This window comes from Kogia breviceps, chromosome 17 (assembly GCF_026419965.1).
Source record: "Kogia breviceps isolate mKogBre1 chromosome 17, mKogBre1 haplotype 1, whole genome shotgun sequence".
In the NCBI taxonomy this organism is placed as follows: Eukaryota; Metazoa; Chordata; class Mammalia; order Artiodactyla; family Physeteridae; genus Kogia; species Kogia breviceps.
In genome coordinates this window covers 62,501,948-62,528,932 of record NC_081326.1, presented here as the reverse complement: position 1 = coordinate 62,528,932, position 26,985 = coordinate 62,501,948, and the positions used below count along the sequence as shown (strand labels likewise).

Below are 26,985 nucleotides of genomic sequence, written 5' to 3'. Positions count from 1 at the left end.
GCTTTGGTCTGTACTTTTCTCCATTTTAAAAATGATGGGGGTGGGGGCTGCAGAGGGAAGGAGAGAGGTGGGAAGGGGCCATTTTCCCCAAAGCCTGGGTCCTTCGCTGGCCTCTGCGGGATTGGTTCACACTGACGCTATCTGGATTTGAAGACCACAGCTTGCAAAGAAAACCCTCCAGAAGAGTGACTCGTAAGGGGGAAAAGGAGGGTTTTCGGGGAGCAGAGGGCGGCTCCGTCTTGCACCTCGGTTCGAAGTGAGGTTGAACCGAACTTTTGCAGTCAGCGAGTGGAGCGGCTGCTTTTGGTGGAGTAGCAGGCGAGAGGAGGCGGGACGGCAGTTGACAGGAGGTGGGGCTTCGGGGTAGAGTCGAGAAGGGTCTCAGGAAGGTGAGGTTTCTGTTGACAGTGTGGGCGGTCTCCCGCCTAAAGGGGCGGGGCTTGGATTGTACTGCCGCCAAATGGGGCTTATGATGACAAGGGGCGTTTCTCACGATCTGGCGGTGACATAGAAAGGCGGAACGCCCAGAGGGCAGGGCCACAACTAACAGAGGGCCGGGTGCCTTCTGGATTGACCTGAGTGAAGACCAGGCTTCTGCCAGTAGCGGGCGGAGCTATCACCGGCAAGGGGCGGGGCCACTTCGAGACCTGGAGAAGGCGGGGCTTCTGTTGACAGAAGGCGGAGCTTCCGTAGACTGGGGCGGGGCTTCTGTTGACAGAGGGGCGGGATGGTTCCCTACCTCCCGCCGTGAGGCAGAGGCCTGCAAAGGACCGGGTCGAACCCCAGGGGAGCAGGAGGGTCTGGGAGTGGAGAGCCAGGCGCGGAGCGGGGTGGGGGCGCGCGCAGGGCGCGCGCGCGCGTGGGAGGGCGCCGCCTGGGCCGGCTCTTCCCCTCCCCCAGCTCCCGCCCCCGGTCGGCTGCTGGGGCGCGCGCCTCGCCTCGCACCCCCACCCCCGACTCCCTACGCTCCGCGGAGTTCTCAGAGCTTCCGAAGCCGTGAGCCGGCCCGCCGAGCGGTTCCGGGTGTAGGGTTCACAGGTCAGAGTTGACTCCCTGAAGAGTGCAGCCGGTTTGAAATGCAAGATGGCGGCGGCGGGGCTCTGAGAGGCGCGGCGGCCCCTGCAGGTAGCTGCGCGAGCGGGCTCCGCGACCAGCGGCCCAGGGCGTCCGGGGCTACGGGTGGGAACCGGCGGCGCAGAGTCCGCGGCCGGCGCGGCGGGCCGGACCGGGGAGGGCGGCCCCGGGGCAGAGATCCCGGGGAGCTAAGCGCGCTCGGCACGGGGGGTGGCCGGGCGGACGGGCGCGGGGCGTCCGAGGGGCAGGGACCCGGCCTGCCTGGGCCGGGATCGCCGCCAGGGGACAGACCCTGAGCCTCCTTTGCGCTCTCGGGGTCTCTGCGGCCGCGGAAGGAGCTGGGGTGGGCTCTGTAAGGGGAAATTTCAGCCCCCCTGCCTACGAGAGGGCTGAGCAACTTGGGATTGTTGAAGGAAGTGAGTACTGGGTCTCCCTAGAAGGGGGGCAGGCGCCGCAGGCATGGAACACCCCAGCATTGTTGAGGGTCCTGGGGGAGGTCGGGAGCCCTGCCCTGCGGGGGCGTGTGGCCTCGTAGGGACTTAGTCTCCCTGAGAGTCAGGAGAGATTCTCTTGCTGGAGCTGAGCGCACTGGTTGGAGCCCGGAGAGATCCTTCGGGGAAGGACTGTACCTCTCTTCGGGGAAGGCTGGGCACCCATTTCGGGGCGAGACTCAGAGCTGAGTCCTTAAGAACTATATTAGCTTTTGAGGGAGGCCTGGGACTTAGGGAGAAGTTGATTAGAGAGAATGGAAATGTTATCCGTCCCTTTCAGGAGGGAGAGAGGGAGGCTGACCATGGACCGCTCCAAGCCTTAGGGCCTGAAAGGAACAACCTCCCGGTCTTTGCAGGGAATGAAGGGCTAGGAAGGAGCTGTGAGAGGAAGGGGGTCTAATGGCAGCTAAGAAGAGCCCTGACGGATGCTCTTTCCCTGTGTATTTACACCAAAGTTCTAGGAAACAGGACTTGAAATTCTTTGTTTCAGTACGTCCCTCCCCACCTCTCTGTGGGTAACAGTAAGGGAAAAGCAAAACCCCGGAGAAGAAGGAGGAAAACAAAAAAGATAATTTTTTTAAAAATACAAGAAAGAAAGAAAAAAATAAAATAAAGAGAAGAAAAAGGTTCCGTTGGATATCCTTAGCTTATGTTAGTGCAGGATCCAGCTCTCTGGCAGGTTTCAGTGAGAGACTCGGGTAGGAGAATTAGGAAGCGGGAGAGGGGATGTTTAGAGGAGGCATATGGGAAAGAGGTTGGGCAGAGCGGGAATTCCACAGGGCTTTTCTGTCATCTCACCCCAGCTCGAAAGAAAAACATGAGAAGAGGCTAATCTTTGTGGGGAGAAAAAAATGTCAGGAAAACTAACTGATAGAGAATTTGTAATGTGTTTAGGTTGGGATTGCATGTAACTTGAAAGGAAGAAGCAATTCTCTTGGAGATGAGAGGATAACAAAAAAGGGAAAATCACAGGATTGGGAAATAGAGTGGTTCCCAGTTAGGGAGGAAGAAGCAGCTTTATCCCAGGACTAGTGACTATTTGTTGGGTTGGAGTATATGTTTGTGCATAACCTACATGAGTGCACCTTAAGATTTGTCCGTATTGGTCATTGTTTCTCAGTCTTTGTCTGAAAGCTTTCGCTTGTGTTATATGGTGCTACATGAATTATCCTTGCTTCTGAAAAATTATCCTGAAAAAGTTGTTTGGTTTTATGCCAGCGGTGAGGATGAACAGGATTTGGTGTTAACAGAGATACTGACCCTAGCATATCCCATAGATTTTTTAAAAATTTCTTAAGTAGCAATTCTGACTCTTGATTTTAAGCAAAAGAAATGTGAGTGCTGCCAAAAACAATAATGCTGTAACAGGATATAAAAGAAAAAGGGCTTTCATGAATATTTTTTCCTCTTAGTTTTCCCCTTCTTACTCTAAGCATTTTAGGGCTAAACAGACTAATTTTGTGCAAAATAAGTTGTCAAACCTTGGGTCCTTTCAATATAGAATTGATAGCATTTCATTTATCAAGGACTCTTTTTGTAGAAGGATCTCTTCAAGTGCTTTATTTAGTGATCAGGATTAAAATGAGAAAAAAAGAATTAAAGTAAGACTTGGGTAACTGATGACAGCTCTGATTCATACAGATTTCTTGAACCATTCTAGTATTTTTTAAAAGAGCTTTAACGTCTTCAATAGAAATGTTTTTAAAAACACATTTCAAGTATAAACTAGTTTAGAGCTGCATGTTTGGAACATTGTTATTCGTGTGTGCTGTTCTTTGGTTTCTCCAAAGTGCATGTAGGTCTAGTTTTATATTCAATTCTGACCAGATTAGGCTGGGTGAACCAGAAAGGCATTGCTGCCAGATGGTTTGAAAATATGCTAAGGCTGAAAACATAAATGTGCCTGTGCTGGTGAGCGCTCATTAGTAGATGTCTCTCCCTTATAGTGAGCTGATTATTTCACTGGATTGGAGGACAGTTCATGAATGATGCAGCAATTATTTCACCTTTAATGATACTTGTGTTATAAGTTCTTTTTTTCAATAAATGTGAAAGAAAGTTTTACAATTATTTTATTAATGAACTTGATAGCATAGGTGAGGTGGCTCATTTTGGAGATTTTCTCCCTTTTGTTATTATATTTCACATTGAGACTGAAAGGTGATGTTATGATATACTATACATTTTCCTTCTTGTAATGTTAAATAGGCACAAAAATGTGATATTTGGGACTCATAAATGGAAGTACTCTTTAAATTACTAAAATGATTACAAGTGTAACTGAGGAAATAACCTTTTTATGTACGTTGCAGCATTGTGGATTTGGGCTCAAAAGACTATTTATTTGAATATTAACAGTGTTGAAATTTCAGTGCCTAAGCTAGTTTTTAATCTAATATCATATTCAGTCAATTCAGGGAGGTGTCCAGAAATATCTATTGCACTGTTTGTGGTAATAGCCAATATAGCACGTTCACTTTTATGTCTAAATTTTTTCTTACTTAAAATCCTCTTAAATCATCCTATGTAATTTCTAAAGTAATTTAAATTACATTTATTTGAAGGGAAAAAAACTATGGTACTAGCCTTTGAATAATAGCCAGTGTTTCCCTAATATGATAGTATCCTGTTGCTCTGTTATATTAATAGTTGTAGTCCGTGAGTAACCAGATTTGCATGACTCAGCTGCTGATTAAATTACTGATAAGGATATACATTTGCATTTACATTTTGGAGATCTGTATTTTACACAGTTAATTTTTTTAAATATAGATTTTATTTATTTATTTATTTTTTGGCTGCGTTGGGTCTTCCATGGCTGTGTGCAGGCTTTCTCTAGTTGCCAAGGACTTCTCATTGTGGTGGCTTCTCTTGTTGCGGAGCACAGGCTCCAGGCGCGCAGGCTTCAGTAGTTGTGGCACACGGGCTTCAGTAGTTGTGGCTCGTGGACTTTAGAGTGCAGGCTCAGTAGTTGTGGCACACGGGCTTAGTTGCTCTGCAGCATGTGGAATCTTCCCGGACCAGGGCTCAGACCCATGTCCCCTGCATTGGCAGGCGGATTCTTAACCACTGTGCTACTAGTGAAGCCCTATACAGTTAATTTTTAAAGTAAATATTTATGTAAATTTTTATGTCGGTTGCCAGGTTTTGGTCTTAAAGGGTACTTAATCTTTTCAGTTTATATAATCAGTATCCCATAATGTATTTGAAAGGTATAAAGATAGTCTTATGTACCTTTGGTCTAAACAAATATGATGATATACTTTGAAAAACAAGTATATATGAGCAGTTTAAGAGTGACATTTTTTCAAGGGAGTAAAAACTGAGTAAACCACTTTTTATTTTTTATTTATTTTATTTTATTTTATTATTTTCTTTTTGTGGTACGCGGGCCCCTCACTGTTGTGGCATCTCCCGTTGCAGAGCACAGGGTCCAGACTCGCAGGCTCAGCGGCCATGGCTCACGGGCCCAGCCGCTCCGCGGCATGTGGGATCTTCCCGGACCGGGGCACGAACCCGTGTCCCCTGCATCGGCAGGCGGACTCTCAACCACTGCGCCACCAGGGAAGCCCTAAACCGCTTTTTATACAGGATTTTTGTTTTCAGTTTTAAATTTAGATTTTTAAAAAATCATATTATCAAAGCTTATCTAAAAAAATAAACCATTAAAGTGATAGACATAGCATATACATATTTATCATTTAAAATAAAATAACTTTGTCATTAAATTTTAGTGATTTAATATTTCCCTTAGGACTTCTGACTCCCTTTTTCCCTCTCCTAAAGGTCTTTCTCTTTTTTTGATTGTTGAGAGGAATGAAAGGACATAGGAATATTCTGATATTTCTAAGCACTTCACTCATAATTATGTTTTTCTTCTTTACTAAGTTTATTCCCTTTTACCTTCCGATATTGGGAGAAAGAAGTTTGTTAAAACTTTTCTGGGGGTGCCTCTGGTGGCGCAGTGGTTAAGAATCCGCCTGCTAATGCAGGGGACACCGTTTCGAGCCCTGGTCCGCGAAGATCCCACATGCCGTGGAGCAACTAAGCCCGTGAGCCACAACTACTGAGCCCACAAGCCACAACTACTGAAGCCCGTGGACCTAGAGCCCATGCTTCACAACAAGAGAAGCCACCGCAGTGAGAAGCCCACACACCGCGACGAAGAGTAGCCCCCCTCACCGCAACCGGAGAAGAGCCCACGCGCAGCTACGAAGACCCAACGCAGCCAAAATAAATAAATAAAATAATAATAATAAAAACATGGCTGGGCTTGGACTCTACCTGGGAGTGGAGGTTGGGAAAAAAACACTCACTGTATTACTATGATAAGATTTATATCAGAAGTTTGTGAGCTCTATGAAACACCCCTTAAAACGTGTCATATATTAGTGATTCATCTTGAAGCTAAGGTCAGAGAAACTCTGTGCATGTTGGGGTGGGGGGGTATAAATTATGATTGATTAATGTCTACCTGCTAAAGCCAGCCTATTCTAGCATTGCTTAATATGCTCAGAGGTATGAAATGGAAAATAAAATGGATTGTTTTGTGGACTTCTAAAATATTTTATAATATTTCAACATTTAGCAAATTGTATGTGTGTGTGATAAGAACTAGGATTTAGTCTTTTGACAACTTTCGTATATAACATAGAACAGTGTTAATTATATTTATCATGCTGTACAGTACATCCTTAGTACTTATTTATCTTATAACTGCAAGTTTGTACCTTTTGACTACCTTCATCCAATCCCCCCTCCCCCCAGTCCTGTACCCTGCCTCAGTAACCACAAATCTGATCTCTTTTTCTATGAGTTTGTTTGTTTTTTGAAGTATAACTGACCCAGAACACTATGCTAGTTCTCAACATTTAGCAAAATTTAAACAAAGACTTTCTTTGTTGTATAACTTAGTTAATACCTTAAATAAGAGTCAGAAAAATCTAATTTCAGATTTACCATGGGCCAGGAAATAGTCCAAGCACTTTACATGTGTTATTTCTTTCAGTACTTACAGCAACCGTATTAAATAGGTACTATCATTAGCCGCATTTTACAGATGACGGAGCTATGGCACAGTCAGGCTAAGTGGCTTATCCGGGACCACACAGCTAGTAAGTGACAGAGCTGGGACTTGAACCCATGCACTCTGGTTCCAAAACCCAAATTCTTCATCTTTATTTCCAGTCCATCCTCTACTGCCAAAATAACTGATCTGTTTTATTACATAATGTATATGGTTGAGATGACTTATTTAATTTTCTAAGTTCACTCTATTCCTAAATTTTAAAAAGATCCTTTGAATTTGAGAGGTGTCCTAAAGTACTCCCAGTATCAGGAACTGAACTAACATCAGGCAAGTATGCTTTTCATCCAGAAATACTGAGGAACTCATTCGTTGCTCCTCTAGTTGCCTTGTGCCTTTGCATGTCTTGGCAGCTCTTCTCAGAGACTCTGGTTCAGTAAAACATCTTGCAATTACTGTGTGATTTAAGAATGGATTCAAATAGGTTACCATTTTCCTATAATATTAATAATTCATTTTGAAAAATAACCTCCCCGCTTTGGCAGCTGTTTCCTATCCTCTCTTCTAGTCCACATCTTGTAGATGGATGGCTAAGGAGTGTCTGAACAAGGAGATACCAGGAAATGAAATTGTAGAATCCCAGGCTGCAGACAGAACAGGATGCTCCACTGGGCCTACCAAGAAAATGCTCTTTTGCTTTTCATGAAAATAGTGTAATTATTCAGCCTAAGCTTTAACTTACCCTACAAGTATTTTACTGAAGGACTGGTATATTTACATGATTTCTCGATTTAAGTGGGCTCTTCATAAGCAATGCTAGAATACGCTGGCTCTAGCAGGTAGACATTAATCAACATGCACTCCAACACCCATCCCAACATGCACATAGTTTCTCTGACCTTAGCTTCAGGATGAATCACTAATATATGACACGTGTTTTTGTTGTTTCGGTTTTTTTTTTTTTTTTTGCGGTACGCGGGCCTCTCACTGTCGTGGCCTCTCCCTTGCGGAGCACAGGCTCCGGACACGCAGGCTCAGCGGCCATGGCTCACGGGCCCAGCCGCTCCGCAGCATGTGGGATACTCCCGGAACGGGGCACAAACCTGTGTCCCCTGCATCGGCAGGCGGACTCTCAACCACTGCGCAACTAGGGAAGCCCTATGACACGTTTTAAGGGGTGTTTCATAGAACTCACAAACTGCTGATATAAATAATCTTATCATCGTTATACAGTGAGATTGTTCTTTTTTCACCAACCCCCACAACCAAGTAGAGTCCAAGCCCAGCCAAGTTTTGTGTTTTTTTTTTAACTTTTGGCTGCGTTGGGTCTTCGTTGCTGCGTGCGGGCTTTCTCTAGTTGCGGCGAGCCGGGGCTACTCTTTGTTGCGGTGCGCGGGCTTCTCATTGCGGTGACTTCTCTTGTTGCGGAGCACAGACTCTAGGCGCGCGGGCTTCGGCAGTTGCAGCACATGGGCTCAGTAGTTGTGGCTCGCGGGCTCTAGGGCGCAGGCTCAGTAGTTGTGGAGCACGGGCTTAAGTTGCTCCACGGCATGTGGGATCCTGTCGGACCAGGGATCAAGCCCCTGTCCCCTGCATTGGCAGGTGGATTCTTAACCACTGCGCCACCAGGGAAGTTCCCAGACAACTTTTAACAAACTTCTTCATAAAGTTGTATGTAATAATAGCAGGAATCAAAGGATAAGGTACTGAGGGAAATCATCTTCCTTAATATTCATTCACTATGGTTTTCAGAGTTTCAGTGCTTAAAGAACAATAACAAAAATGCTTCAACCCTTCAAAAGCATTATTTACTTTTATTTAATAAGACAAACAATTATAGTTTTTACTTAATTTTCCTGACGGGTTTAACAACTGTGAATAATATACCACAACATTTTTAGACACAAATCTGAGTTTTCAGAGAATTTTCAGTTTTCTTGATTTTGTACCATCTAATGCTGCACCATGCACTGATTGAAAAACTATTTAGTAGTAGCTTTCTTGCAAAAATGAAATAACCACCAGTCATTCTATTAGATATACCATATGTTTAGGGGTAGAATACCACTAATTTATTTAAGTAGTCTTGGCATGTCCCCAGCATCAATGATCCACTTCATTCCAATTAATACGTAGTAAATTAGGGTACAAATATCAGTAGGCTTACATGTAAACATACAAACACTCACCTCCTCCCAACTCTTAGTTTCACTAAGTTGTCTATCATAACTTTTGTGTACTAATTTTTTACAATCCCCAATTTCTTCATCTCAGCTTTCATATTGTAGACTGCATATATTCACCTTTTGAAAACTGTTTTTGAAAATAGTACAATAGTGACTTGGTTGTTTTATAAAATATAAAGATATTTTGAAGTGTAGTTTTCAGTTTTGAATTTCTTACTAAGACTGAGTTTGGCATTTCGATGATTCTTTTAAAAGTTCTGTGGGGAAATGAAATTTTTTTAAAATTACATTTATTTTTAAAAAGCCAAGGCATAAGCTTAAAGTTTCCGAATAAGACTGAATCATATGTAGAATAATAAAGCGATATTACTTTTTTTGTAGGAGATGGCAGATAGGTACTTTGGACCTGTTGGTAATGATGGCCTGAGCTAAACATCTCCTAATTTGAAGGGACACCCTTCTGTGTCAAAGAACAGAATGCGGAGGAAGCTATGGCAAGTATGTGTTTCATCGTTTTGGTAAAAACTCAGATACTGAATGTGCTCACTTAATATAGTGATACTATATTTGGCTAAAGTTTTAAAAGCTTTCTTTTAAAAAGCAGCTGATATATTCTTAACTCTTTTTCAGTAAATGTACTTTCAAACTTAAAAAATACAGAAGTATTGTCTGCTTTAATTTCAAAGGAAACAGCATCACACTTCATAATAAATCTATGTGGTATATTTAGAATTGATTTTTCAATCTATTCAATACATTTGCTGACATCCACTGTGTATCAGGCACTGTACCAGGTGCTGTGGTAATAGTGGTGAACCAGACAAATGAAGGTCATGAGTAGAGACCTTTTCTGTGGGGAAATTGACCTAGAAATTTTACTATTCTTTCGCCTATATCCAGAAAAATGCTTCAAGACTTACAAGAACAACTTCCGAAAATATGTTTTCAGTATACAGTCCTCTAATAATAGTTAATTACAATTATAAAATTAAATATATTAATAATTAAATACTTTGATTTAGGTTAAGCATACCACTATTTAAATATTTGAATATATTTGTACTTAATTACTTTTATATTTACCTGATATAAGTTGGCTTTTATAAGAAGCATTATATTACATACTATACTGTTGGAAATATTTATTTACTCCAATTGTTATTGTATCCAGAAAGTACTAGGAAAGATTCCATAACCATTAATGTGGTGGTTCATTTTCAGTTTTTGTGTTCTTACAAGTCGACATTACCAATACTAATTACTATTATCCTTCAAAGTATTTTTAAATTAATTAATTAATTAATTTTATTTATTTTTGGCTGCGTTGGGTCTCAGCTGCTGCGTGTGGGCTTTCTCTAGTTGCGGCAAGCGGGGGCTACTGTTCATTGCTCTGCACGGGCTTCTCATTGCGGTGGCTTCTCTTGTTGCAGAGCACAGGCTCTAGGCGCGCGGGCTTCAGTAGTTGTAGCACGCAGGCTCAGTAGTTGTGGCTTGCAGGCTCTAGAGCGCAGCCTCAGTAGTTGTTGCGCACGGGCTTAGTTGCTCCGCAGAATGTGGGATCTTCCTGGACCAGGGCTCAAACCCGTGTCGTCTGCATTGGCAGGCAGATTCTTAACCACTGCGCCACCAGGGAAGCCCCCTTCAAAGTATTTTTAAAAATTGAATGATTATATCCTGGGTGAAATAGGTAACAGTTACTTTGTTTTATAAATGGGGAAGATAATGGACAGATGAATGGCTTTTCAGCCTTTCAATGATAATCTCACTTAGAATCAAGGATAGCATTCTTGTGTTAGATTGTCTGTGAAAGATTTAATACACTTCCTTGAGAAAAGTAGGGGAAAATTATTTTCAGCCGAAAATTACTTTCGGATCCTATTCACAAACTTGAATAGTAAAGACAGGAGATTTTATTATAAGGCTAGTTTGTATATCACTCTCATTATGTTACATACCGACCTACATGCCAGCAGAAGGTAGAACACCAGGATATTAGTGTCCTAGAGACCATTCAAAAAGATATTTCACTCCTCAGATCTGGGGTCAGAGCTTATCAGGAGAAATCTGTCCAGCTTAGATTCTTCTTTTAATCTTTAGCAGCATTAAAGTTGGCTTTTTCGGGTAGAAAAAAAACAGGTAGAGAGGATAGAGTTTCTAACCCTTTAAGCCTTAATTAGCATTAGCAAAGGGATCTTCTGAAATTAGATAATCTTTGGCCACAGTTTCTTAGATGCTATTACTTGGATCACATTCACTCCTGTCTGTATTCACCTTGATACTTGAATTTTTATTATCTTGAGACCATTTTGGCAATTTGCTTGAGATTTATCTCTTAGGTAATAATTCTAGGTTACAGTAATTTTTACAAACGTTTGTTGTGGGTACAAATTTGGGTTGACAAATCGCTCATTTAATTTTTTTTTGAGAACTTGACTCTTGTTTCTAAATATTTTTATATTTTGGCTTTGAAAAATGCCTCAAGTGTGGCAAAGAAAAATTTTTTAATTAAAAAAAAGTATCCTCTTGGACACCTTTATTTAAAAAAAAAACATGGTAGATAGCCTTTGTTTTAATTTGAGTCCATTATTCTTTGTTCCTACTATTATTTCAGGCATTCGGTGATTTGGGTGGATTTGTAACTTTTAGTTTGAATACAAACATGTAAAAATAAGTATTTTCAGCTGGCTAAACAAAACTCTGACTCAGAGAGGGAGAAGTGAAACTAAATAGAATAGAGTCCTAAAAGTTCTCAGTATATGTATAAATACACATTTCAAAGGATTCTTAGTTTGTATATTTTAGTTGTCCTAAGAACAGTTTTACTTAGTTGGTACTAGGTCAAAATTAACACAGTACTTAAAAATCATAGTTATCTTCTAAATGTTCTTATTTGACCCAGAATTGGCCTAAAAACAAAGTTTGTTTTTATTCGCATAAAATCTTACCAAAATAACATGACTTTGTGGCTAACTAGGCCAATAAACTGTTAATCATTTAATTTAAAGTACAAGACAGCCAGAAAAATAGAGGCTTGGAAATTCAGTGTAGCTACGGCCCTACTTAGTTATAAAATTTTTTAGACTTTTTTTTTAGAGCTAAGCATAGAATTTGAAACAATCCACTAACTTTTTATAGTGTATTACATTGAGAACCTGTTTTTAAATCTCTTTAAAAATATAGAATATCATTAAAATATAGTTTTCTCTTATAGAGAAATAATGATTCTAAGTTCAAATTTGCATTTGCTATCTTTATAAGAACTGTGCCTTTTCTTCTGAATTCTACTGCAGGACCAATTCTTTGAATGAATTTATCATCCTTGTTTCATTTTTATATAGTCTACAAATTTAGATATACACTATTCACACATAAAACTGCTTTGTTATGATAGAATTATAGATATTGGTAAATATTTGTTGAATATCCATTGCTATGTTTTAATAAATAGAGTGTTTTATATTTGAGTATGTTTTCATATTCTAGTGACTAAGGTAATTTTATTAGTAAGGACTTTACCAGTGAAAGTACTGTAAAGCGAGCACAGTTGTTCTTTATAGCTCCTCTGTAAATGAGTGCTTAATGAAGTAGAATGTATGTTATAATACACAATACACATATATTTTAAAGCTTTTTTTTTCCCCAGCAAATATTATTGGGGCCTTAATAGGTACTGTGTTTGGCCCTGGGAATATAGTGGAGAGCTAAACATACATTCTCTCTGACCATGTAAGAACTACTTTTAGAACTGCTCCAGATTTTTATTCTGTGATGAAATAAATTTTGCTTTCACTAAATGCTTTTCTGCAGAGAAAATTTCATGTAATTATTTTCATGAGTTAAGAATCATGAATTGATTAAGGAGCATCCTACCTTCAGGAGAAGAACCAGTGCACAGATAGAACCATGGAAATAGGCTTGGCCTAGATCTACACCCTGGAGATTATGTGTGGTCTTGTGGGCTCTTAGAACCAGCCTGACTTCTCTACTGTGGGGCAGTAGCCCCCAAAGATGTCTGGAATACCCCTGAATGCTGTACGTACTCAGATTCTTCTTCCTCCTGAAAAAACCTTTATGTAGCACATGTTTTTGCTTTAAAAATAGAAAGTAAGCTTTGTTTCCAGCTTGAGACAAATGACCATAGAAATATTTTAGTCTATTTGCAGTTTTAAGGCCTTGAAACTATTGTTTGTTGTATTTACAGTAAAGCAACGTCATAACAATATTCAAGAAAACTTGTAAATACCACACATAAAAAAATTTCACCTATAATCTCATGTGAAAATTTCATTTTTTATGTTCTCATCTCTTCTTTGTCTACATGCATACATATTTTCCCATAGTTATTTTATAATCAATATACAAATTTTGTTCTGATTTTTAAAAAATTTAACAGTAAATGGATACTTTACCATATTCCTTAATTACTTTTTTGAATATCATTTTTAATGGCAGTGTAATGGATTTGATCATTTATTTTTTTAACGTATTTCTCTACTGAAAGATTAACTGAAAATAGCATTCAAACATAATTATATTTACAGTGCTGGATGCATTTAGAGCATAATTTTTTCTTCGATTAACAGACTTCACTTTAATTATGTTTTAACTGCAAAGCCACCTAGCTCTTCAGTTGTGCAACTGAACTCTTAACCGTCTTTTATAGGTAAATAGTGCAAGCTTCTGCAAATTGATTTTAAGCTTTTTTGAGTTGACTTTCAAAGGGAGGATGAGATGCCTGTCAGCTAATAGCAATTTCTATATGGCAGTTTTCCTGTCTCAGCTCCACTGCACTGTAATGACGAAAGGAGATGAATTGAAACCACACCATGGAAATTCTTATTCTGTATTTTTTTTTCAGATTTTTTTTTTTTTTTTTTTTTTTTTTGCGGTACGCGGGCCTCTCACTGTTGTGGCCTCTCCCGTTGTGGAGCACAGGCTCCGGACGCGCAGGCTCAGCGGCCATGGCTCACGGGCCCAGCCGCTCCACGGCATGTGGGATCTTCCCGGACCGGGGCACGAACCCGTGTGCCCTGCATCGGCAGGCGGACTCTCAACCACTGCGCCACCAGGGAAGCCCCTATTCTGTATTTTTAACCCCTTTTGCTTTTTCATTCAACTTGTGTGCCTTGTCAGCGAATTATGTTGCTTGAGAGATAGGAAGAAAGAGAATACTAGTAAATAAATGGTATTTATTCATTCCCAAAGAATTTTTTAGGGACTGGGGAAAAAGCATTAATTAGGCACCTACTGTATATCAGTGTGTGAAGCATTTTTATTTGATCAGCCTCTGAGGTAGGATACCAGTATTCTTATTTTCTCCAGGGCAGCCTTCTCTGCTTCTTTTCTAGAAGCCTCCTGTAATGTGCTTATATAGTTCCTGATACTTCCTCTCTCATTGCATTGATCATAGTTAGTCTAAGTAATTGTTTACTGCCTGTTTTCCTTGCTCAACTGCTAGAACCTGGCAGACCAGAGATGATCTGTCCTGGTCACTGCTGTAATCCAAGTGCCCAACACAGTGCCTGGCACATGGTTGACCTTCAACAAATAGTTGTTCAGTGGATTTGTTGAACTGAAGAGTTTTGGTTTTATAGGTGAGAAAACTGAGGTTGATATGAGGTTGATATTGGGTAACTTTTCCAGTCACCTAACTATTAGGTGACAGAGGAGACTCTAAAACCTGTGGATTTACCCTATACCACAAAGCCTCTGTGAACTTATCCCCCTGGACCTGGGTTTCTTCTTCCATAAAAAATGGGATGATTGTACTGAGGTCCCTGCTTCCCCCCCAAATCATGACTTTATAATAAGGACCACGAGGATGCCCTTGTTTGTGCTTTGATTTATTTTTGGGTTATATCATAATAATAGAATTGAGCCATTGGACCAAATCTTGAGACTCTTTTGGGAACTCTTAGTCTCCCTTTGGAAATATGTTAAATAATATATTGACTCTGGGTTTGTTAGCAAAATATGAGCAAACAGTTTTAGAAGTGAAGAGGAAAGAGTATTTCTCAGGTCTATGTAGTTGAGTATAGAAGTAATCCAGGTTGAGGCAACCTAGGCTATTCAAAATAATCAGATTTTTAGTCTTTTGCATTACTGAAGATTTTTTTAAGCCTTTCTTTTAAGTAGCTTATTTAAATTTAATTATAATTTTAAAATTATAATTTAATTTAAAATATTTAATTTAAATAAATTTAATTTATAATTTAAAATTTTCAAATTCTTTTCAAAGACCAGTGCTTTCAAAGGAAAAAGCACAATTGTGTATATATATTATTAGATAATAATATATGAATATTTTGTAATTTTCATGACTTTAGCAAAAAATATTTAAGCTTTTAAAATTTTATATCTATTTCAGTTTTTACAAACTGACCATTCTGAGCTAGTGAACTATAAGGAAAAGAAATAAAAGTAATAATTTCGTAGCATATTCCGATTTTTATACTAGATAGGGTAAAAAGTAAGAAGTTTAACCCAAGAGCTAGAGAACCAGAATAATAAAGGGATCTTAGCTCCTCAGGTTTCTCTTCTGTATCTTTTTATTAGTATGGGTTACTCTGTTCTACTCCTGGGTGCTCCAGGCCTGCCTTTTAGAGTGAAACAACCTGAAAGTACACATTAAATTCACTTTAGCTTTCAAATTTCACTTAGCACTGGCAAGCTGAGGATTTTTGATGAAAGTATTTACGTTTTTAAGGCAAAAGCTTCAGACACATCTCAGAACCCATCAGAGGTGGAAGTACGGATTGTGGGGTCCGTGGGATGGGGTCAGGAAGTAGTTTAGCTTCTATACTTCTCTGACCAGTGGCTAAATTCTTTAATCAGTTTTGCACTTGGGCTTCTCATAGAATTTTGTTTGAAGAAAGGGCTCTCCTGCTTACAACAAAAAGTTTGAAAACCACCACTTTCAGGAAATGTAGTTTCAAGAAAAACCCCTCTATCTTTGACTTCCCTAACTAAATATAATCTAAGATTCTATGAGAATAACAGTCACAAAATAGCTTACTCCCCTGCCTTTCAGCAATTCTCCTTCACTGTCAAAAATGTGGGTGCTGCTCATTTGTTACTCTTCTGCTTAAAGTCTTATTTGAGGAATTCCCTGTTTCTAATGAGGAAAAAATGATCAAAACAGTGATGTTCCCTATTGAATTAAGTAGGAGAGATGGTATTATCTTAGTTTATAACATTTAGTTAAGAAATCATTTTAAATTTCAGTGATTTCTTTATGTTCCCTTAGAAATCAAAGATTTTTTTATAGAAAAAAAACACTGACACTTTTGAGAGTGGGGTTTGGACTGTTGCTACCATTATTATTACTAAGCCGATGCTCTTTATTTTGTAATATGGGAAATCAGGACATTTAGTCTGACTTTTGGTCCAGCTTTCCACCTGTTGCTTGGATCCATCAAATGCATATGTAGTATATATTTGAATAATCCCAGTGAGGAGAATCTTACCACCTTCAAATGCAAGACATTCTCTCTTTGGACAGCTCTGTTTCCTAAAAATGTTTCTCCCTTTACTGAGTCATGGAGACCTAGTTTTGCTCTAATCTTTGAAATAAACGTTTTCTCCTCAGTTCAGCTAGGACAAGGATTATGCTAGTAAATGAAAATAGTTCCAATTTGTGGCACAAAATAAGTGATACCACTTACTGTATTCATTTTCATTTGGTTTAGGATTTAGAAGCACACCAACATTGATTTAGCATCAAAATTGTATTTTAACTATTTTGGGTGCAAAAGTATTAAAATGTATTTGTATGAACATAATTCACCTTTTCTTGATGATTCAAGGTCATTCTTGTGAATTTCAGCCCAGTTTTCCATGGTGATGCCCTTAGGGCATTTTGAATTTTACAGGACTCTTTTTCTATTCATTCTAGTTCAGGTTGGAAGTAGTTTTTGTGTGTGTGTGGTGGGGGGAATCTTAGTTCTCCAACCAGGGGTTGAACCCTGGGGCACAACAGTGAAAGCCTGAATCCTAACCACTAGACCACCAGGGAACTCCCTAGGTCATGTTAATAAGCATTTAGTGAGTCTCTACTTCCAGGCTTCTGTATGCAAAAGGAGATATAGAAATGTATGAGAAGTCAGCCAAGACAGCTCAGCTGGGAGAGCTTAGATTGAAGACATAAAGGAAATTGCCTCCATCCAGAGTTTCAGGAGCTTTGCTATGTCTCAAAAAAGCTATTACTTTAAAAAAGAAGGAAAAAATGAATAAGGAAACTGGAGGTTTCGGGACAGAAGTGTAACATTCCTCTGGTACAATATGGTAAGTGCTAGACTGGAAAATAAACCAGGGAGGATGCTGGGCCGAGCTAAGGGGAGAAGGTGATCTATCAGGCAGATCTATAGAGAGGTCGTCACACCCAGCGCACAAACAAGTGTCCTGGCTCAAGGAATGGCCTGCACTGAGAGTCCCTAGAATAGCAATCGTTTTTGCTCTGTGCCTAAAGCATAAGGAAATAGGAGTCAGGAGGGAGATGGTAGGAAATTGAGGTTGCAGCCAGGATGTGAAGGGAACTACATGTGGCTTAAGGAGTTTGAACTTCATTCTTTCAGCACTGGGGACCCATCATAAGCTTTAAGTCAAAAGACTGGTATGAGTAGATATGTTTTACCAATTTTGATAGCATTGTGGAGAATGATTAAGATGATGTTTCTGAAACTTTGATCATTTATATTCTGCCTTTGTTGCTTTTGCCATACTTGGGCGTGCTTTGGGGATAAGACAGACCAGGAGGAAGAAGTGGGCATAACTGATGGATTGGATTTCTTATGCACTTAGTGGTCATAGTCTTGAGTATCTGTGGCTGCTTTTATAGTTTTAAAGTTCCTCCCCTGTTAACATATTATCATTTCACATTGATATTAGTATGCCTGCCGAAGCAGACTCTTTTTCCCCCTTCCCTTTCAATCTATAGCTGGCTAGCTGAAAAATCCAAATAAACAAGCCCGTGGGCTGACCCATGAGGTACAGTACATGACCTTCAGTGAGTTGGCCTGGAGACATCTATTTTGACCCTTAGAGGACTTTTTTCCTGGTCTGGTCTTATTCTACATCTTTATAACTGAGCTCTCCCACAACTTCATGTAAGTGAAATATAACTGTCATTTGTTTAATAGATCATAATCACTCATTTAAAAACATTTTTTAATTTATCTTAATGTAGGTGATTGGAGTTGTGCTTCAAAAATTTCAGCAGTTCAGCAGTATTTTATTTGCCAACCATAAGCTCTTTACTTGATAGCACCATGAAAAAGCTGCTAATGAGACTTGTTGAGCACAAAGACAGACTTGAAGAACCAAAAGCCATTGTTTTCAAATGAAGAGTACTGAACAGTTTTAAGCCCCAATGCTTTTGAATCACCACTGAGATCTCCCCCAGAACATCAGAATGGCAAGCAGGCGGAAATCCACAACACCCTGCATGGTCCTCGCCAGTGAACAGGACCCAGACCTCGAGTTGATATCAGACTTGGATGAAGGTCCTCCTGTACTTACACCTGTAGAAAACACCAGAACAGAGAGTATCTCAAGTGATGAAGAAGTTCATGAATCCGTGGACTCTGACAATCAGCAAAATAAAAAAGTGGAAGGCGGCTATGAATGTAAATATTGTACTTTTCAAACTCCAGATCTAAATATGTTTACTTTTCATGTGGATTCAGAACATCCCAACGTAGTGCTAAATTCATCCTATGTTTGTGTCGAATGCAATTTTCTTACCAAAAGGTATGATGCACTTTCCGAGCATAATCTGAAATATCACCCAGGAGAAGAAAACTTCAAGTTGACTATGGTGAAACGAAATAACCAGACAATCTTTGAACAAACAATAAATGATCTGACTTTTGATGGTAGTTTTGTTAAAGAGGAGAATTCAGAGCAAGCTGAATCGACAGAAGTTTCTTCTTCGGGAATATCTATCAGTAAAACTCCTATCATGAAAATGATGAAAAATAAAGTGGAGAACAAACGGATTACAGTTCATCATAATTCAGTTGAGGACGTTCTGGAAGAGAAAGAGAATGAAATCAAACCAGACCGTGAAGGAACTGTGGAAAATCCAAGTTCTTCAGCTTCTGAATCAAATACAAGTACTTCCATTGTAAACAGAATACATCCAAATACTGCCAGCACAGTTGTGACGCCGGCAGCAGTTCTTCCTGGGTTAGCACAGGTTATCACTGCTGTGTCAGCTCAGCAGAATTCCAGTTTGATTCCCAAAGTCCTCATCCCTGTTAACAGCATTCCTACCTACAATGCTGCATTGGATAACAACCCCCTTTTGCTTAACACCTACAACAAATTCCCTTATCCAACAATGTCAGAAATTACTGTTCTTTCTGCCCAAGCAAAATATACAGAGGAACAGATCAAGATATGGTTTTCAGCCCAACGTCTAAAACATGGCGTTAGCTGGACTCCCGAGGAAGTAGAGGAGGCGAGAAGAAAACAATTCAACGGAACAGTCCACACTGTACCTCAGACCATAACTGTCATCCCCACCCACATTTCCACAGGGAGTAATGGTTTGCCATCCATCTTACAGACATGCCAAATAGTTGGCCAGCCAGGTCTGGTCCTTACCCAAGTGGCTGGCACGAATTCCTTGCCAGTAGCAGCACCCATAGCCTTGACAGTGGCAGGGGTTCCAAATCAAACAAACGCACAGAAAAGTCAGCTCCCGGCCGCTCAGCCTCCTGCAGAGACCAAGCCAGCAACATCAGGAGCGCCATCCTCTCAGCTTGTAAAAAATGAGACCGCAGTGGCGAACCCTGATGCGTTCGGCGTTCGGGCAAAAAAGACTAAAGAGCAACTGGCAGAATTAAAAGTTAGCTACCTAAAGAATCAGTTTCCCCATGATTCCGAAATTATCAGACTTATGAAAATCACAGGGCTAACAAAAGGAGAGATTAAAAAATGGTTTAGTGACACAAGGTACAACCAGAGAAATTCAAAGAGTAATCAGTGCTCACATCTCAACAATGATTCCTCCGCCACTATTATCATAGACTCCAGTGATGAAACCACGGAATCCCCAACTGTTGTAACTTCACAGCAGAAACAATCCTGGAATCCTTTTCCAGACTTTACTCCCCAAAAGTTTAAAGAGAAGACGGCAGAGCAGCTTCGTGCCCTACAGGCAAGTTTTCTCAACAGCTCCGTACTTACAGAAGAAGAATTAAATAGGTTAAGAGCGCAAACCAAACTTACCAGAAGGGAAATTGATGCTTGGTTTGCAGAGAAGAAGAAATCAAAAGCTTTAAAGGAAGAGAAGGGAGAAATAGAGGAAAGCAATGCAGGTAGTTCCAAAGAAGAAACTGGAGAAACTTCTCCTGGAGATGAGTCTAGCGCACCTAAGTCAGGGAGTACGGGCAAAATATGCAAAAAAACACCCGAGCAGTTGCACATGCTGAAAAGCGCATTTGTCCGAACACAGTGGCCGTCGCCAGAAGAGTATGACAAGTTGGCTGAAGAAAGCGGGCTTGCTAGAACGGACATAGTTAGCTGGTTTGGGGACACCCGTTATGCTTGGAAAAATGGAAACTTAAAATGGTACTACTACTATCAAAGCGCCAATTCAAGCAGTATGAATGGTCTGTCTTCTCTTAGAAAACGGGGGAGAGGGAGACCCAAAGGAAGGGGAAGAGGAAGACCTCGCGGGCGGCCCAGAGGAAGCAAGAGAATGAACAACTGGGACAGGGGGCCGTCCCTCATCAAATTTAAAACTGGAACTGCAATACTTAAGGATTATTACCTGAAGCACAAATTTCTTAATGAGCAAGACCTCGATGAACTTGTTAACAAATCACATATGGGCTACGAGCAGGTCAGAGAATGGTTTGCTGAAAGACAGAGAAGATCAGAGTTAGGTATAGAATTATTTGAGGAAAATGAGGAGGAAGATGAAGTTATTGATGATCAGGAAGAGGATGAAGAAGAAACAGATGACAGTGACACTTGGGAACCCCCACGACATGTGAAGCGGAAGCTTTCTAAATCAGATGACTGAAATGTAAGTTGTTAAGCTGCGTGTGCACTCACCAAACCACATACATTTAGCACAGTCACCTCGTATTTGCCATCGTCACTTTTGACGGATTTTTTCTAAAACAGTTTCTCTTATGCCTCATAAGAGGACTAGGTGCCATGAGTATAGCCAAGAGATACGATTATCATGTGTAGTCTGATTCTTGTGATGGTTATGTTTATTATATAGAGTTTAATGTTGCCTTAATTATTTTTTATGTGAAATGTTCTTTACTTTGTTTTAAGGGAAAGTTACCCATTCTCTAAGAAGGAAGACTGGTGGGTGGGTTGGGGATTCACACATACTAAAGATAACTAAAATGTATTTCTTGCAACCCTCCTTCACTAAAGCTTCATTTTTTGCCTGTTTAAGGAAAGAATTCAAAAACGAAAACTAAAAAGAAGGGGAAAAGTATACCGAAGGAAAGACTTACCACAGGGGTGAAGATTGCTCAGTTTTAGGAAACTAGGTGAAAATGGCTATCTCTCTTTCTTTATTCATTGTATTGCCCCCCAAACTATTAGATTTTTAACTAGAGTTTAAAATGCTTTAAGTATTAAAATTATCCATTTTTTTTCTATTAAAAGCCAAAGGTCTGTTTTTTTTTTTTTTTTTTTTTTTTTGCGGGCCTCTCACTGTTGTGGCCTCTCCCATTGCGGAGCACAGGCTCCGGACGCCCAGGCTCAGCGGCCATGGCTCACGGGCCCAGCCGCTCAGCGGCATGTGGGATCTTCCCGGACCGGGGCACGAACCCGTGTCCCCTGCATCGGCAGGCGGATTCTCAACCACTGCGCCACCAGGGAAGCCCCAAAGGTCTGTTTTAAGCGATATATAAATTCATGTTTGCTTAGGTGGCATCTGTCTTTGAAAACTGTGATATAAATTATTTCTGTTTTAGGGATCAGTGGTAAATAACAGATTTTATATTAAATTAACTCAATTGCCTAAAATGTCTTTTCCTTATTTGATATAAAACAAACCTGCTACCAGCAGAAACACATTATTAAGTTAAAAATATCTCTCTGTAGGCATAAAAGTGCAAGTATATATGCTTTAAATTTGAAAGGTTTGGCATGTTCCTTAACTCTTAATTCTTTTAATAGATTGCATTAATTAAAATTTCACTGTAGTTGCAAATCCAGATACCTGATTTGGAGTTAGAACTTGAATTCTTAATACTTCTGGAATTCAGTAGCATAGTTTGCTTCTTTTCTACTCTCTGTTTTGGAGTGTTCTAGGATAAGACTGTACTTTTTTTAAAAAACAGTGCAGTTGTCATCAAGTGTTTGTATCTGTCCATCAGTAGTCCAAAAGCACCTTGTTGTCAGAAATCACTGCAGTGTTCTCAAACAGCAGGGGGGGAAAAGAGGCTTAGACCCTCATCATGTGAGCATATTTATTATACTTACTTCCATAGCTTTTTGCATCCCTACCCCATCTGCTCCTTTTATGCTCTCTTATTCTGCACAGAATTTCTTTAATTCCCCCGTGCCTCCCTCCCTGGTTTTATTTATTTTGTTTTAACGATTATTTATAGAGAGCTTAATATGTACCAGGCACTAATTGCTTGGCAGTAAGCAAGCTATTCTTTTTTTCCAGATATTCTTTTCAGTACCAGGTTTTTTGTTTTCAGGCAGAAAATCAGATGAGACTAAAAATGCACCTATTTTAGAATGAATCTCCAGGTTATAGAGCATAATGTATCCTTGTGAGTCACAAGAAGTTAAACAGTCTTGTACGGCTTTATCCTGAAACGCAGCCCTCCATTTCCTTATGTCAGAAATCTTCAGGACAGGCTTTCTTCTGACCCAGATGCAGAAAATATTTTTTACAGGTTTTTTTGTTGTTGTTGCTCTAAACACAAGAATGTGCACTCGGCCAAGACTGAATCAACAAATTTGTTGCTGCAGTGAATTGTTGTCGTTGTTGTAGTAGTAACCTCTGCAGTGATTTTGGAGGAAGTTGTAATCTCATTCTAAAAATAATGTGAACTTTGTTGTACAGCTTACTTTGACCTTACTTTAAGTTTGTGTGGATAATTCGTAAGTTATATATCAGTACGCTAATGGACACTAGGGTCAGAAAATTCACACAAAGCCATGCATGGTTTTTCAAAAATTGTGTCATATATGTTATACATGTACTTTTGTGGTACCTATATTGGCATGCTCTAATTTTAAAATATGCAAAAGTCTAAAATGATAAAACCCATTAATTAGCAAGTTATCATTGGCTTAACAAAATAATTTTTCATCTTATAAAAGGATTCACTGTAAATTTCCTCTAAATAGTTACTTCTTCATTTAGATATGGTTTAATTTACCAAAAAAAAGTAACCAAAACCTTTCCAAAATAGTTACTGCAAAAAAGTGATAAACACATGTCTTTTGCACAAGCTAGCCCCGTATATAAATAGAAAAAAATACAAGTCTTTAGATGTCATAGTCTATTATGAATACAACGAAATATATACTTCCTACTAATATTTTTTTATAAATTATTACATGTAGGTAAAAAATGTCTATAAGCAAATCTGGTATATGCAGAACATATACACTGGAGTTGCACCCAAAATCTGCATTACACAAGATACATATGGCAAGTGATCTCAGGATTAATAAGTGAATACAGAGGATGTATGTATTTTAATCGTTTTTTTTTTTCCTAAAAGTGGTAAATGTTAAAATATGGTTATCTTTAAAATTTTAGTTTTTTATTATGTTTTTCTTTTATAGCTGCCTAAAACGTTGGAGGAGAATCAGTTCTTCAACTCCAGATGTCTGGTTTACTGTGAATGGGCCCAATCTTTGATGACACTGAAAACGTTTGGGGGCATACACAATCTCAAAAAATAGGATCCAATACCCCAAAACAGTGGGACTCAATGTTGTGTCAAAGTTAAACTGCTGCAGATGGCAGAAGTCCTGCAGCGCACACAGGACACTTGTAAGAAGTCACATTTCAATGCAGTACATTTTTATTCTGCTATGATGGAGACATTCTGATTCTTAGACTTTCTGAGGGGGTTTAATGACCACTAGAGCTTGTCCTCATATTCTGTTCAGCTTAATACCGTATGTCTCGTAAGATGGGCCTTATTGCCTGTATTCTTTGATATATGATTAAGATTATAGCTTTGAGTGACCAAACGTTTTACAGAGTAAAACTTGTTTGAAGCAGGAAAAAGAAAAATCTGATTTATTTCTATGTCTCATTTCTCAGGCCCTGCACTAAGATTAAGGAGTTGTGCATGGGTTTATGTAATTTCAACGTAAGTGAAAAACAGGCTGTGGACATATTGGAGCAAGAAGGTTTTGTGGTATCCTTGGCGCTTAATGATTGGATCTTTCATTGAACACATTCATGGATACCACTAGTACTACTTGTAATACTCTGTTAGTTTTTTTCATTAGAAACTGAATTAGCTTTTTCTTAAACCGAACATAATCAGTACTGAAGAAGGGAAAGAAACTGGCATAAGAAATTTGGATAGGGTGAAACTCTGAAATAAATATTGTACCAAAAATGTGAAAAAGAACCATGTAGTAAATATTAACTTAGTGTTTTCTTACAATCGTATAGAAATCAGAAATTTTGTACAGGTGTCAGATCAGAATTTTCAAGAATTATCTTTTGGTGAAATTCTACTTTGTGTAACAACTTCAATGAATAAAGAAAAAAATTCTGAACTGATCAGAATGAGTTAAAACTTAGCTTTTCACTTATGAACATGGCAGTGTTCACTGTTAACTCTTGCCATTTCAGGAGACTGAAAGTTCCTCCTAACTCAAACTTTGTAAAGACCGGTGCTGTTCATTTGTGTTGAGAAGGACCCTTTCCTTTGTGACTATAGGACCATTTTTCAAAATGTGCTTTCTTCATAGAAGAAATGTTCAGTTTCATTAGCTTTGGATTTTTAAATGTTTTTCTGAATGACCAGATGTAGTGGGCTTGGCCAGTTTATTTTATCTAATTTAATGAATAATAAATATTAAGCTCTTGTTTTTACCTAAATGTTTGTCATCTAATGAAAATGTTATGAAAAAGCCTTGACTATGCATGCTGCTCTCATTTTTATAAACTTTTCATTTTTTAACTATAGCTTTATTAGTAATTCCAAAATGCTGCAATTTAGCTTATTTCTTCATTCAAACAGCTGGCTTTGTGGGTGGCTTTTTCATACTACTGTTAACTTTTTTTAAGAGAAGCAATGTAAAGACAGTAACGATTTAATGCACTAAACTGTTCTTTCTTTTACACGTTTAAAAACTTCTTAAAGCACTCTGTATTATAATGATTAAATTGCTCCCTTTTTTAAATCATTGCTAATGTGGTCTGAGTTTTGTTTGACAATAATTTTAATGTTTTCAAAATTTGAAATGTCAAGTATTGGAAATGAAACCTTCGAATATATTTATATTATGTTTCCCTTGCAATATGTTAACTTTGTATAGCTGTAAATAACTATTAGTAATTTTCCCCCAGTCTCTTAAGACTTGACACTTAAATCTGCTCTGATGTTTGCTAGCTTTTAAATATATTTATTTGACAGAGCAAAGAACCCTCTTCTCCTGGTTAACTGTGTCCTTGAATACAAAATAAAAGTCGGCAGTGATTAGTAGTTTTCAGTGATTTTTTTTTCATTTTATTAACTGAATTTTCAAAACATCATGGTAAAATATAACAAAATTTGCCATTATATCCATTTTTAAGTGTACAGTTCAATGGCATTAATTATATATACAGTGTTGGGCAACAGTATCCACTATTTCCAAAACTTTTCATCATCCCAAACAGAACTCTGTAACTGTTAAGCAATAACTCTCCATTGCCCCCTCCCTACAACCCCTGGTAACCTTTCATCTACTTTCTGTTTCTATGAATTTGCCTAATCTTGATATTTCAAATAAGTGGAATCATACAATCCTTGTCCTTTTATGTCTGAATTATTTCATTTAGCATAGTGTTTTCAGAGTTCATTCATACGGTAGCATATATCAGAATTTCATTCTTTTTTTTTTTTTTTTTGCGGTACGCGGGCCTCTCACTGTTGTGGCCTCTCCCGTTGAGGAGCACAGGCTCCGGACGCGCAGGCTCAGCGGCCATGGCTCACGGGCCCAGCCGCTCCGCGGCACGTGGGATCTTCCCGGACTGGGGCACAAACCCGCATCCCCTGCATCGGCAGGCAGACTCTCAACCACTGCGCCACCAGGGAAGACCTCATTCTTTTTTTTATACATTTATTTTATTTATTTTTATTTTTGGCGGGCTGTGTTGGGTCTTCGTTGCTGCGTGCGGGCTTTCTCTAGTTGCGGCGAGCGGGGGCTACTCTTCGTTGCAGTGCGTGGGCTTCTCATTGTGGTGGGTTCTCTTGTTGCAGAGTATGGGCTCTAGGTGTTCGGGCTTCAGTAGTTGCGGCATGTGGGCTGAGTAGTCGTGGCTCGCGGGCTCTAGAGCACAGGCTCAGTAGTTGTGGCGCTTGGGCTTAGTTGCTCCACGGCATGGGGGAATCTTCCCGGACCAGGGCTCGAACCTGTATCCCCTGCATTGGCAGGCGGATTCTTAACCACTGAGCCACCAGGGAAGCCCTCATTCTTTTTTATGGCTGAATAATATTCCAGTGTGTATGCCCACGTGTGTGTGTATTCATCTGTTTATGGATGGACACTTGGGTTGTTGTCACCTTTGGGCTAGAAAAATGCTACAATGAACATCAGCATACAACTCACAATGTGAGTCCCTATTTTCAGTTCTTTTGTGTATGTATCTAGGAGTGGAATTGCTGAATCTTATGGCAATTCTGTGTTTAACTTTTTGAGAAACCATCAAACTGTTTTCCACAGTTGTCTGTAGCCATTTTACATTCCACCAGCAATATACAAGGGTTCTAATTTCTCAGCATCCTCGCCAACACCTTTTACTTTCAGTTTTTAAAATTATTGTTATCACCATCCTAGTAGGTGTGAAGTGATATCTCACTGTGGCTTTGATTTGCATTTCTCTAATGACTAACAATGTTGAGCATCTTTTATGTGGTTACCGACCATTTGTATATCGTCTTTGGAAAAATGTCTGTCCGAGTCCTTTGCTAAGTTTTTAACTGGGTTGCCTTTTTGTTGTTGAGTTTTAGGAGTTTTTCATATATCCTGGATGTTACAC

The 26,985-nt window shown here is 39.4% G+C and overlaps 1 protein-coding gene across 7 annotated transcripts; it reads left to right on the top strand.

The window, feature by feature from the left end:
• Window positions 1–698: 698 nt before the first annotated feature.
• On the top strand, window positions 699–25,454 carry ZHX1 (zinc fingers and homeoboxes 1). Of its 7 annotated transcripts, none has more exons than XR_009331922.2 (5): window positions 699–1,125; window positions 9,159–9,275; window positions 17,962–20,811; window positions 21,199–21,295; window positions 23,562–25,454. XR_009331922.2 is itself a non-coding variant. In XM_067017447.1 (5 exons), exon 4 carries the CDS (start codon window positions 18,187–18,189, stop codon window positions 20,806–20,808), a length of 2,622 nt encoding a protein of 873 aa, XP_066873548.1. In that variant the 5' UTR covers window positions 699–1,125; window positions 9,159–9,271; window positions 12,654–12,809; window positions 17,962–18,186; the 3' UTR covers window positions 20,809–20,811; window positions 23,562–25,454. The 7 variants fall into 7 exon arrangements, 5 of the variants coding, with proteins under 5 accessions (XP_066873548.1, XP_066873546.1, XP_066873545.1 ...); XR_010837484.1 differs by having other exon boundaries at window positions 21,199–21,419; window positions 21,640–25,454; XM_067017447.1 differs by lacking the exon at window positions 21,199–21,295 and adding an exon at window positions 12,654–12,809 and having other exon boundaries at window positions 9,159–9,271.
• The last annotated feature ends 1,531 nt before the right edge of the window (window positions 25,455–26,985 follow it).

Coding starts and splice junctions, on each gene's coding strand:
- ZHX1 (XM_067017446.1), top strand. CDS start 18,187: ATGGCAAGCAGGCGGAAATCCACAACACCCTGCATGGTCCTCGCCAGT.